Source organism: Lissotriton vulgaris, chromosome 3_1 (genome assembly GCF_964263255.1).
Source record: "Lissotriton vulgaris chromosome 3_1, aLisVul1.2, whole genome shotgun sequence".
Classification (NCBI taxonomy): Eukaryota; Metazoa; Chordata; class Amphibia; order Caudata; family Salamandridae; genus Lissotriton; species Lissotriton vulgaris.
The window spans coordinates 938129733-938143519 of NC_141689.1; the positions used below are offsets into that span (position 1 = coordinate 938129733).

The 13787-nt window shown below is 44.2% G+C and overlaps 1 protein-coding gene across 1 annotated transcript in view; it reads right to left on the reverse strand.

Moving 5' to 3' along the window:
* Positions 1-13787, reverse strand: part of TRPM6 (transient receptor potential cation channel subfamily M member 6) — a 720746-nt gene that overhangs the window by 29719 nt on the left and 677240 nt on the right. The window contains exon 38 of the mRNA XM_086961279.1: positions 2373-2479. Within this exon, the coding sequence (XP_086817405.1) occupies positions 2373-2479 (107 nt within the window). The remainder of the gene's footprint in view (positions 1-2372; positions 2480-13787) is intronic.

The window sequence follows — 13787 nt, forward strand, 5'->3', positions numbered from 1 at the left end:
TGATCGTGCTACCCACTTAAGTAGCCCTGTAAACATATCTCAGGCTACCATTGCAGAGCCTGTGTTCAGCTGAAACTGCTATTTCGACCTGGCAAAAGAAACCTCTTGCAAGGCCCAAAGATTCCTTTATAATACACGCGTCACTCCTCAGGCAGGCCCTAGACAGTCCCTAGGGCAGGGTGTAGAGCATTTAAAAAGTTGGACAAGTACATTTAAGTTTCACATGTCCTGGTAGTGAAAAACTCTTAAATTTGTCTTTTACTGCTGCAAGCACATCTCTCCCATAGGATATGATTGGAAGTTGCCTTAATACGTTTTATAAGTGTAATTTTCGAATTGGAAGAGAAAAGTGGCTCATGTTTGGTGTCGCTAGAATCCTAATTTAAAAATATTTAAAATGTAAAAATTATGGCTAAGTTGGATTTTATATTACAATTCAGAAAATGGCACATCTAGAAAATGGCATTTTCTTGCCTTAGCCGTTTGGTGCCTGCAGCCTGTCTCTGCTCACATGGCTGGGTGTAGTTGAAAGTTGGGTTTTGTGTATTCCTCCCAGATAGCCACACACAATGGGAACTTAGATGTAACTGGATGGGCCAACACTGGCAGGATGGGAGGAGCTGGGCCCAGCCTCACTTACACCTGAATTGATATGTCCCTTCTCTGCACAAAGGAATGCATACCCCCTGTTGTTAGTCTGGAGCCAGGGGATGGAAGGCACTGCATCTGTGCACTTCAAAGGCATGCCTTTAAACACTTCTTCCCACTTCAAAGTCACAACTGTATATAAAAAACGGACCTCAAACACCACCAATTCAGTACACTTCTTGAGCTATGGATACTCTGCCAAGAACAAGGACTGATGGATTCCTGCGTTGCTTTGCTGTCCTGCTGCATGCTGCCCTCCTGCCTGGGCCAGAAGGACTGGACTTGCATCTCTTATACCCAGAAACCAGATTAACTCCAAGAGCTATTTGGCTGGCCTCCTGATCTGAAGCCTTGGGGACATGCGAGGCTTCCAACAAACTTGCATCTGCACCTGAAATCTGCTGCGCGGCACAACCCTAAGCGGAGCCGATGGATCTCCGCTGCTGCATGGATTGGACCTGTCACGGATTACTCGCATCACCAGCGCAGGCACATTGCCTTCTGAACTGTTACTGCATGATGCACCCTTGGTTCAGGGCCTAGCACCTCTCAACAGCAGCCTCGACAATGATGCCGGGCTCTGAATCACATCCTTGCAGCTCCTCGGAACCAACGCATAACCCCGACTGTGCATCGAATCCCTGATACCGGACATCGCATTGCCAGCTCGGTCAACTGGATTCCTGATGTCGACACAACAGGACTTCGCCGCATCTCATAACCAATGCATTTCTTCAGCTGCGCATCACATCTTTAATGCGGATCCACACATCGCTCCACAAACAAGGATTGAAGGTACTTTTGTTCAGAAGGCCTAACTGGGTCCCTGTAGCTGACCTGCATTTTATCGCAGTTGGCCTGAACTTGTAATTTTGTCCGGGTTTGGCAGGATAAGATAACCACAGGTGGCACTTTTTGACTTTTAGTGCTATTTTCCTCCAAAACTTAAAAATTCGATATCTCCGGTTCTATTGATTTCTACTGATTGGATTTTTGTTTTGGTCTTGGTTAATTTATTAAATTAGGCTCTATTTTTCTAAACTGGTGTGGAATCTTTTGGTGTGGTGATTTCACGGTTTTACCGTTTAAAGTGTTGTACAAATACTTCACACATTGCCTCTAAGGTAAGCCTGATTGCTTTGTGCCAAGCTGCCAGAGGATGAATGCAGGTTAATTTGGGGTTTGCTTGTGCCCTACCCTGACTAGAATTATGATGGATGCTTCACCAGGGCTCACATCCCAGTCAATCAGTTACCCAAATTTCTAACAATGGATCTGTTAGATTTGTAACGTGCTAACCAATCTGCCAAACTCCAAATAACCCTCTTTGTGGTGAGCCTGAAAATGTTGTATGTGTCCTGCCCTCCTTTACTTACGTTGGACACTTATGGTGTAAACTAACAGATAATATTATCCCAGGGATATCACCTGGACCAGGTCATATTGATAAGTGTTGCATACCTATGATAAGTGCTTTTGATCAAATATTTACTTTTCTGAAGTGCTTCTTTCCATACTTCTCCAAGCCTTTCAAAGCTTATCAATATAGAGCTGTAACCATTGTTCTAAGAACAGAAAATATAACTTTTGGGTACTGATAAAATGTTTTCAAATACCTAACATTACTAGTAAACCTTCAAGGTCCAGTTACACACATACATGGAGCCATGATAAACAACACAATTAATAACTGCATCAACATCAAAGATTGTTCTAGTACGTACCAGGAAGTTTAAGTTTCCTACAACAGGAATTGCATCGATGGTTTGCAATAAAGTTTCTCAGTGCATCTTCTCCTAGATTGGCTGGGCCAAATACCATGCCTCTGGATCTGAAGGAAATATTGAAGGAGAAGCAATCATGAGTGCAAACCAAAGAGAATTCTGTGAAAACACTACAGCAGAAAAATTAATTCACAAAGCATCCGGAACAAGATTCGAAGCTGGGTGGCATTTGCTCATGTTCTAATTGGTCATCTGCTACTTGCCTATGTGCAAATTACACATGTTATTTGCCAACACCTTTCAGCAGGTAAATCTCAATAAGTATCTTATTGGCAAACATAGCACAGTTTTGATTTTCTCTAGGGTGCACACATTAGAATTTCACATTAGGTGCACAAATTAAAATGTTACGCTGTTTGCCAACAACATCTTCGACTAGAAACATATCTGGTTTAAATGGTGGGTTGCAGACATTCAAGGTTGGGGATGCCAGCATAAGAAAGTGAACATGCACAAACATGCATGAATGTACTAATTTTACTTTTATGCATGTGTAACTAAGCATGTCAGCCTTCTGCAAAGTAGTGACAGCTGGAAGTCTTCTGAGTGCTCAGTGAACTCCAGATAGGTCCAAAATTTACTCCAAATGTGGACGAGTACAGGAATACATGTTAAAATATTTTTTTTATGAATCAGAGCCATAGTCTACAAACACAGGAGGCCAAAATAAGGCTACAGTGTTTGGAGAGTATAACTCTGATTCTAAAAAATAAATTGGTGAAAAGATAGGTAGCACAAATAGAAAGAAGAAAATGCCTTAAAGGATTGTTTTTTTGTGCTGGATGGTGCCTGCATTCGAGCTAGGCAGAACTCAGTACACCAGTGCAGGCAGAGATTTATCTTAATAGATATGGTGCATTCCTGTTCTATCCCTGTCACACAGCAGAGCAAGTTGTCTTGCTGCATTGCATTGCATGAAATTTTGCTAAATCTGTCCCCCAGTGTTAGGCAATGTCACTACCATGGAATACTTATGAGCAACATATGCTACCAACGTGAACTTCCAAAAAGAGACCTTGATTTGTTTGCAGGAAAGCAAACTTTTTTTTGGAACAAGTTCAGCTCCTCTTTCAACACCGTTTACAATATCACCCTGCAGTGCTCACCATTTTTACCACTGTTGGCATTAGTGGGTCAATGCTCATTTGGTCCCTCCTCTAACCTCTCCAAATGATCTTTATCAGTCTCCAGGGCAGGGGACAAGTTCTATGAAAAAGAGTGGGTGAGCTAAATAACATATCTATTTCACAGTGAAGTCGCAGGAAGTGAAGCCACCATAAGTAATGTCACGCCCTTCTAATACTTGTGCCTTAAAACTCAACAGGGCTATTTTACAAAAACAACAAATTAACATAATCACACAGAAACTTTTTTTCATACTTATTAAAAAGCACTTGTAGGTTTCCACAAATCAATGTTTAATTGAGATCAGGAATGGTGGAAGCGGCACTCTTTTTACCTGGCATGTGGAACTTGATATGACATCTTCAACCTGCTTTTAAAGTGTAAACAAATGTGCTGGGATTTTTTTGGAACAATCAAACCTGCTGTTAGAGAGCATAGTTTTCTCTTGGTATTATTTATACAGCTTCTTTTTTAAAAAAAATATTTTTATTGAGATTTACTGATGTCATACAAAAAGAGTAGATACATTTTCATTATTCCATTAATCCTTTAAAAAATACAGACAGAGTAGATGACAGATTCCTTACAGTTGGTTACCGAATATATAAATAACATATAGCCACAAAGATTGTAAAAAGCCAAACTGTTAAAATATTGCAGCAATTCATTTGACGATACATATTCTTGATAAATTAAACATTTGATTACAATCTAAAACTTCTCCATTTGGCAAGTGGAGCCCAAATATTTCTGCCTAGTACCCTAGATGTTTTACCCTTTAGCTCGTATAAACAGGACTCTATGTTGTGCATTCCAAGCAACCTTGCAATCCACATTTGAAAGGAGGGGGGGGTGGTATCCTTCCAACCTGCTGAGATAAGAATGCGAAGGACCGCCACAGACATAAAAACCAGAGCCTCTGCATCACCACCTAGGTTCAGTTTACTATCTGTGCCTAGAATCATCAGGGTAGGGGATAAAATGATTCTACAATCTAGCAGCCCCTCCAAAAAGTTGGTGATTTCCCTACGTATTAAAGTTAACTTATCACATTGGTAGAACATGTGAAGTAGATCTGCGGGACCCGCATCACACCTAGGGAATTTATCTTAATCCTCATACCCCAAGCGAACAGCTTCGCTGGGGTATGATATAAATTAGACAGCATTTTGTAGTGCTGAGCCCGCAGATTCGAAGATCAAAAAAGTCTCTTGTTTAATATAAGGGCTAGATCTAGGTCAACATCTGGGTCTCCCAGCTTCCCTGCAAGTACTGATTCAGTTTTCTCCAAATCGTCTTGCAAACCCAGCATTAGCTGGCTATACAATATTTTAATTTTATTACCCCCCCTTTCTTAGGTAGTCAATCATGGGGATACAGGTTGTTATGGAGATCCTGGGTCTAAAGGCCGTCAACGTTCGAACTAGCTGCCCATACAGGAACCAATGATTGGGTGGAATCCCATGCTTACGCTGTATCTCTTCAAACCTAAGGATGTCATCCCCCGCCATGATATCCCCTATGGTACTTATTCCATGTTCTCTCCAGACATGCAGTTCCTGTCTGTTCCTAGGTGGGGAAAAAGGTTTGAGTTCCAGAGGTGGAGGTGCGCATTAATTGTTGGTATATCCAGCAGCTTTTGAGTAGCTTTCCAAGTCCCCCACACCCCGTCCAAGATCTTGTACCGGGCCTTCTTATGATATCTGCGATCTACTTCACGCAGCAGTAGACCAATAGCCTTCTTCCCCAACAACAGCTCAAAAATAGATGGAGGATTCTGCCTATCTCCCGTGACATTTGCGGGACTAGGGTCCGATTGAAAAAGCACGGTCATTTGTGCCAAGAGACATGTCCAGTGATATAAATGGAGGTTTGGCAAGGCCAAGCCCCCCTTTTCATATGGGAGCGACATAAGATTCATGGAACGCCTAGTCTTCCCATACTGCCAGATAAACCTATTAAAGATTGGTTCCATATTTTTAATTAGTTTGTCCTCAAGCATTAATGGGATGGCCCGAAACAGATATAAAACTTTCGGGAACATCGTCATTTTGAGGACATTTACCATCCCTATCAAAGAGAGGTGCAGGACATCTAATCTTTTCAATTCGGCTTCAATTGAGCCCATAAGGGGGAGGTAGTTATCTGTGATGATCTTATCCACTGAGGCATTAATTCTTACCCCTAGAAAAACTGCTGAGTCTACATACCTACTGTCTACCTTTCTGATGTTTTTGGTGCAGATTATCTGAGTCTTTCCGTCATTTAGCAGATATCCTGAATTACTTCCAAAATCCTTAGCCAACTCAGTCAGAATGGGCATCGCCTGCTGTGGATCGATAGCAAGAACCACCATATCGTCGGCGTATGCTAACAGTTTGTTTGAATACCCATTAAGCGTCACTGGATTGATCTGGGGGCACCCCAGGATTTTTTGGATCAGGTGGTTTATATATAACGCGAAGAGAATCGGAGAGCAGGGGCATCCCTGTTGTGTCCCCCTTTTGATTACTATAGTCTCCGAACTCTCTCCCATTACTAACACCCAGGCTATCGGATCATTATATATCGCTCTTAGAGCTCTGATGACCTTGGGTCCGAATCCCCTACCTACAAGGATGCCCCACAGGTAATCCCAGACCACGCGGTCAAAAGCTTTCTCCGCGTCGAGGAGGATCATGGCCATATCTCCCCCAGCGTTGTGTAGCGTTATCCCAAACGTGGGTAACATCCCCAAATGCACTCAAAAAGAAAAAAGTTCAAAACGATGTTATGAAGTTGTATAGGGTGCATCTAAAAGAAACACATTTAACCCCCTGATGAAGGGCCAGGTGCCTGAAATGCATTGGGCAATTGAAAATGAATAATGAACTTTTAAGTTTGATAACTGAATGATGTGAATTTAACGTCAAAGAAACAGAAACAAGGACATAAAAACTTTCGTCAATAAAACTTTATTGATACAAATTCATAACAACGTTTTGAACATTTTTCTTTTTGAGTGCATTTGGGGACGTTACCCACGTTTGGGATAACGCTACACAACATACTTATCATCCTTCGGGCCCTGAAAGGAGTACCAAATAGCACCTACAGACCTTACAACCAAATTTTCACCCTCTACTTGAATTAAGGAGTGCGATTGTTCTACATCCACACTATTTTCATATCTCCCCCCGTGGCAGCATGGGCATCGAATAGAGTAATAGCTCGACGAGTGTGGTCCGTAGTGCCTCGCCAAGGCACAAAACCATGTTGCCACGGAGAGACGAGACTGCCAATGATCCTCCCCAGTCTTTTGGCCCAGATTTTAGAATACAGTTTTGTATCCGCATTAATGAGTGATATTGGGCGATATGAGCCCGGGTTCTCCTTAGGTTTGCCCTTCTTGTGGAAGATAATAATGTTAGTTTCCTTCCAGGAATCGGGTATATCCCCTGAACACAATATACCATTGAAGAGATCCAGCAGTATCGGAGCGATCTCAGATTCAATGCTTTTATAGACTTCCAGGGGGATTCCGTCTGGGCCTGCTGCCTTACCGGCTGCTAGCTCCCGTAAGGCACCTATAATCTCACTAATGGTCAGGTCCCTATCTAGCTCTTCTCTAGATTGTTCATCCAATCTTGGACCTTTATCCCCACTCTCCTCACTCTGCTGACTCTGACGACTCTCTTCATCATACAGTTTTTGATAAAAATTTTTAAAGACCTGTACAATTTCCTTAGACTCTGTATGGTCTTTACCATCCTCCTGTATGCAGGATATTACATTTTTTGTTCTCTTCTGTCTAATCTGGAGCACCAGAGCCCTGCCTGCCTGCTCTCCTGTTTCATATTGTTTGGCCCTGGAAGACTGGTATTCTCCTATCGCCTTCTGTGTGACCATTTTTTGGAGCTCTGCTTTAATAATCGTCAGATTCCTTTGGCTCTCCGCCCCATCTATACCCCGTCCGATATCCCTTATATGTAATTCTTCAGCCTTCGCTAGTTCCCCCATAAGTCTGTCTAACTCTCCCCTATCCTCCTTCCTTAGTCTCGCCGAGCAGCTTATGGTTTCCCCCCTTAGAGCCGCCTTAAAGGATTCCCAAATGCCATTCCTGGATGTACTGTATCGGTTTGTATCAAAGAATTCCCCTGTCCACTTTTTGAGGTGTTCCCCGAATCTTTGATCAGTTAATAACCTCCTTTCGAAGGTCCAGCTGGTATGTTTTTTCTCTATTTTTTCTATTCTACAAGATAAAATCATCGGATTATGATCCGAGATTACTTGTGGGTTTTTCTTGGTACAAACTTTATTCAGTTCTGACGTTGTGATGAAAAAGTAGTCTAATTTAGAGTACTTTTGGAAAGGGTTCGAGAAATAGGTGAACCCAGGGTTCTGTGGCTCCTTCTCCCCCATACATCCTTTAGCCCATGTGAGCTCATTAGGGCAGTCAAAGCACGAAACACCCTTGCTTTCCGTCCTGAGTACGTATATAGATTATGCCAGTCAGTCGATATATTTAGATCACCACAGACTATCATGGGAATGGGCCAGCCAGCTAATTCTCCTTCCAGGAAATCAAAAATATCAGGATCATCACAGTTTGGTCCATATATTCAACAGATTGTATACCCCACACAAAGATCTGCTATTACCCATCTGCCCAGACTGTCAGTTTTGACCCACTTTGCCCCCCTAAAGATGATCTAGCTAAAATTGCGACCCCCCCTAGTAGTTGACATCTGAGATGTACATGCTATCAGCTCAAAACCTCTTAAATATAGCAGTTTCCATTTTGCCCAGGGCAGGTGGGTCTCTTGGAGACAAAGTAGGTCAATCCCATTGTATTTAACAAAATGATCCAATCTTTGGCGTTTTTTCCAATCATTCAACCCACTCACATTGACTGTGCATATTCTAATGTTCAACATTGCGATGATTTCTGTCGACCCTTACCCCTTTCTGACAGAATTTGTCTCAGTATCTTCAATATCATCATTACAGCGCTGCTCACACCACTCTTAAGGCAAAAAGGTTCTCTACAACACCGGTTTATCTCATTTTATTTTTTCCCCCTCCCCACTCTCCCCTCACCCCCTTGCCCTCCCTCAGCTCCCACTGCTGACCCCCGACCCCCCCATACCCCATCCTGCACCCTCCCTGGTGAGGCACTCAGACCTAGTCTGTGCATGTGATGGATCACAGCGGACGCAATGAGGAATAATAAAAGAAAAACCCACGACATCCAGTCAAAGTGCCCTAAATACTCTTCAATCTACAGCGAATGGCAGCACCCCAAGACCCACACTTATACCTGAAAAAAGAGAAAAGCTAAACCAGTGAAAAAAGCCCCTGAAGGACTAATACGAGACTAGTTGCCCAATGAGTCCAGGTAATCCTTTGCTTTGATCTGAAATTCAAAGTAATGTGTCCTCCCCTGATTTAATTATCTTTAGCTGGGCAGGGTTGATCAAGTATGCCTGCATCTTCTTCTCTTGAAAAGGTTTGATCAGCTGCCTTAACCTCCATCTCCTTTCCACAGTAACATGGCAGAAGTCCGGACGGACAAAGAATGAAACCCCCTCGCAAGTCCTCTTCGCATCTGGTCTTGCCTTCTCTGCGATGATTTGCCTTAATACAAAGTAGCCCAGGAAGATTAAAATCGCCCTGGGCTTATCTCCGTCTCTTGCATTTTTCCAAACTTTGAACGGAGTGCGATGTACCCTCTGAATTTCGCATGGCCAATTCGAACTGGAGAGCTCAGGGAATGCCTGTTCAAATAGCTTGATGGTGAACGCTCTGATGTCCGAACCTTCGACCCCCTCCGGTATTCCAAGGACCCTAAGATTGTTCCACCTGAGTCTATTCTCCATGTCCTCAAGTTTCCATTGGATATCTACCACTTGCGAACAATGAGCGTCGACTTCACTCGTGGCTGCTGCAGCCTCAGCCTCCGTTGAGACGACTTTCTCCTCCAGGTTTGATACTCTGTCGCCCAGGTTCTTACAGGCTTAGACAGCTTCCTCACGACCCCCTGCATTTTCCTCATCGCGGCTTTCGATTTCCTACTGTCTTGGCGTGTCTCCTCCCTATGGGCAATGATTTCCTGATGTATCACCTCAAGGAGCGACATCTGGGATGACTTAATGCTGGGACTACCCTGTAGCGGCATAGCCGATGAATGATCCCAACTTAGCTCGCAGTGCTCTTGCCCCTTTGATTTAGTTAAGGGTCTGACTGCTGTGGCTGGGGGTTCATGCTCTATATCGCTCTCGGAGTCTGGAATGCTATCCTCCAGAAAGGAGCTATGTTCATCCTCATCGGACCACTCTGCATTCTCGGATACCGAGAAGAAGCATTCGCTAGGGACTTTCCCTTTTTCCAACAGGCCCCCGGAAGCTGCCCCTGAGGTGGCATTACTGATAACTACATCCAGGCTATCAACACCCAGAGTCACACCCACCTCAGTCCGCTCGCCCCCCTTTCCTTGGGGGGGGACAACTAGCAAGTTGGCCAACCTGAGTAGAGGCACCCGCCGCAGCGTCCTGGATTTCTTGACCCTCTCTTGTTCCTACTGCTGCGGGATCCAAGCTTCCGGCGTTTACAAGGCTAGTTGTGGTCGCTTGCTCAATAGCAGGCTGCGGGGTACCTTCAAGTGCTTGATGACTAGATAGCACTTCAATAGTCGAGTGCGGACTGTTCTCTTCTTCACTCATTTGTTGGGGAGGTGGCTTGACTTGACCCCCCAGTTCTTGCATTACCCCGTCCACACCTTGTCGTGCGACCTCCTTTGCACATTTCTCCTTGATGCTTTTTGTAAACAGGTCGGCAATTGATGCAGTTGCCTGCCATGTATTGACCGTCAGCTGCTGTTTCCTTGCTGAGGGTGATTGAGATTTCTTCCGGGAATGTCCTTCCTCCACCGCCACCGGCACCCCCTCAACCCTGCCTTTTTTCTTGAGTGTTGCCGCTTTTGAAGTGTTTGTTTTCGGGGCCATTACTCCTCTATAACATTGCCAAACTCTTCTCTTTCCCCTCCTCTGGTCCCAGAATGTGCCTTCTCCTTGATTGCTATCGCTGCTTCTGGCTCCGTTTCCGAGCTTCAGTTTCGCTCGGAACTCCGCTCCGCTAGGCAGCCTTGCTCGCAAGCCCTGCCCACCAGCAAACGCGGGTTGCTGGCGGCAGGGAGAGAGGACAGCAGCAGCCAGAGCCCGGAGCAGATGCCTTGCTGAGCCGCGACACGTAAGCGGGGACATCATTCTCCTTTTTCCGTATTTTAATCCTCATCCCATACGTGGTTTTCTTTTGGCTGCCGAATTCGTGATTTTCACCATTCGAGGGCTTCAAACGCGTCCTCATTGCTCCGCTGCTTACAGCCACTGCTATGCGGCCGCCATCTTGCCTCCTCCGACTGTATTATTTATCCAGCTTCAAAGCACACACATTCTGCATATTTGCTGTCAGTAGGCTATAGAAGGGTTTTTGGCTCAAAGTTCTCTTACTTGTTAGATAAGAGATTCAACAATAACCCCTCAATGGGCCTCTTTCACAAATTAAGTGGATGCTACCAGTGGGAAGTGAGGTTTAAAAGCACCCGAGGCCAGGTCGCATGCATGCATTGTGAGTAAATGCAAATTGTTGCAGTGCTGGGTTACAGGGTGACACCTCTTCACCTCCTTGTGCCTTGGGTAGGGGAAATAGAATCCCCTCACTAAAAATAGTGGGGGGACTCCATACAGCAACATCTACACTCAACTTGTGTCCTACTCCAGGCGCTATTTTTGTTACGCCCCAAATGCTCTGTCTTTAAGGGGTTTGTTTACTAAGGGGTGTACGGGCACTCACAGGGTGTTGCTGCACTTTTATGTCCTGCGACCACAATCAATCATTCATAAAGGTAAGTACATTGACAGTGTGAATCACTTTACACCTCTCAAACGCCCAAGCAAAACCTCAGTAAATAACCCCTTAGAATCTTCCAAGGCTTGGTTTAGAGTCTCCTAATCTTGTTCTGGTACACAACCTAGTTAGGTGATATAATTTGGCTTTTACTGTCACCTCAGTGCCAGTGTCACTTACATCTTCAGTTCATTCTTGTCCATCTTCCCTGGCACTATTCTCTATTTCTGACTTATCAAATATTTACAGTGGGCTTAGATCCCTCCATTGTTTACCACTGTTTCGCACTCTCATTTGCTTGCCTCTTATTAAAAGATTGGTCTAGCTCTTCTTGTGTTTGTACTTCCCCTGAAACATGGCCTCTTCGCATCCTTTTCAATTGCTGACTTGTATCTTTCCACTGGTCACTTTTAGGGACTGTTTTTTTCTGTTTGGTGAAGCACTCCATGAGAATGCATATGTATTTCTCTCCCTCATGTATTTCTCCCCATGCTAAATACCTGCCTCCAACACTCTGTGTTGCTTGCTACCTCATGTACTGCTCTCAATCCCTCGTCTGTTTATCCCACCACCAAATCCCCCAGCACTCTGTGTGCTCTCTCCTTTGTATGCTCCCTAACCCCTCCCCCACCTGCCTTTAATATACTTAATATCCCCCAATCCCAACTGCACCCACCTAACCTCTCACCCTTTGCACCCGAACATTTTTTCTATTTTTATTTTATTTACTTGAGAGGTCCAGAGCTGCAATTTGTTGGTGGGCCACTCAGCATTGCAGAAAGCGGAGTTGCATTGCATTTTCACCCAAAACAAGTTAAGAAAAGGGCTGTTGCATCATAACACTGGTGCACACATGCGTGGTGACACACTAACATACAAGCAGAAGATGGGCTACATCACTGCACCTTTTTTCTTTTGTAGATGCTACACAGCATCAATGTGAGGAAATGGTGCGTATTACATGGTGTGGTTGTGCGACCGTGTAATGCACTTCAAAACCCCTTTAGGACCAGTAGGTTTTGTTTGTTACCCCTAGATCAACTCTGGGTAGCTGTGGATCTGAGCAGGCAGGCCTACATGAAGGAACAAGAGTACAGCATTTAAACAGCACCAAACCCATTGAAGAAGAAATACACGAGAAACTAAAGAAATCTCACACCAATTAATAAAAATAGTTCGATTTTTATGATTTTTGACACCCAAATGAAAAAGACCCACCAGAGGGTTCCAGACATATAGAATTTTCAAAGTATTGTAAATCAAGACTGTTTACTTAACTGTGAACAAGCATCGGCAAATTCAAAAAAATGTAAACAAGTTTTTTCAAGAAAACTTGTGTAAGTATCAATGTGGTTATTTAAAGTTACATTAAGTTACCTTCAGGGACCCACTCATGGGGACCAGCATGGTCCACAGAAACAGTTATGTCTCCAAGAAAAGCAGCCTTCAGTTCAGTTCCAGTTTCACTGACACCTTGCCATTGACTTCTAAGGAGTGGTTCTGATGCAAGGGATACAGGATGCTGAAGATGACCAAGGATGCCGAAGATGCTGTGTGGTGGATGGAGGTATTCCTGTGACTACTCCTCAGTCTATGAGCTTGGAGAGCTGGGCGCATCCCTCGAAGTCCTCTTGAGCTGGGTAGAAGTCCAGTCACCACTAGGTTAATAGTCGTCCGGTACAGCGGTTTCAGTGTGTTTTTTCTTTTAGCGGTAACTTGTATTCTGGGCAATCATGGTAAAAGTTTGATGGCTGTCCAGGAACCAGCACACTCAAGGCAACTTTTGAGCATCAGGTCCTGGTGATGCATGGTGGTGAGGAGTGGCTACCAACTTGCCAGAGCAGACTTATTCAGCTGTTGTGGGCCTGGGCTTTGAACAGAACCTCTACCCCATGCAGACATCTATTGTGTTCTCTTCTGGGAGTCATTCACATTTCTGCTCAGGGGCGCAGAAGGCTGTCTTTGAGGACGGTCCTTGTGTATACCCATAAACCGGCACCGAATACCTTGGGCAACTAAAGTGGCAACTTCTAAAGTTGCTCTTTGCCCACCATTGACATTGGATTTGATTTAACCCTCAAATTTAATTATTCAATGCTCTGATTCTTTTCATACCTAACAGCACCATCAGTAGTCCCACTCAGAAGTTACAAGGGCTGAAATGTCAGCCTGTAACTCCATACTTGCCAACTGAGCTGCTATTTTTTTTCACCACAGTAAAACAACATTTTGGGGTTTTACTGTGACATAGACTTTGGCAGACAGGTTGCTTATCACAAATGTGACTGATATCCCGTCCATCCTTTTACAAGTGCATTATATCCTATGGCACTTGAAATAAGGCAG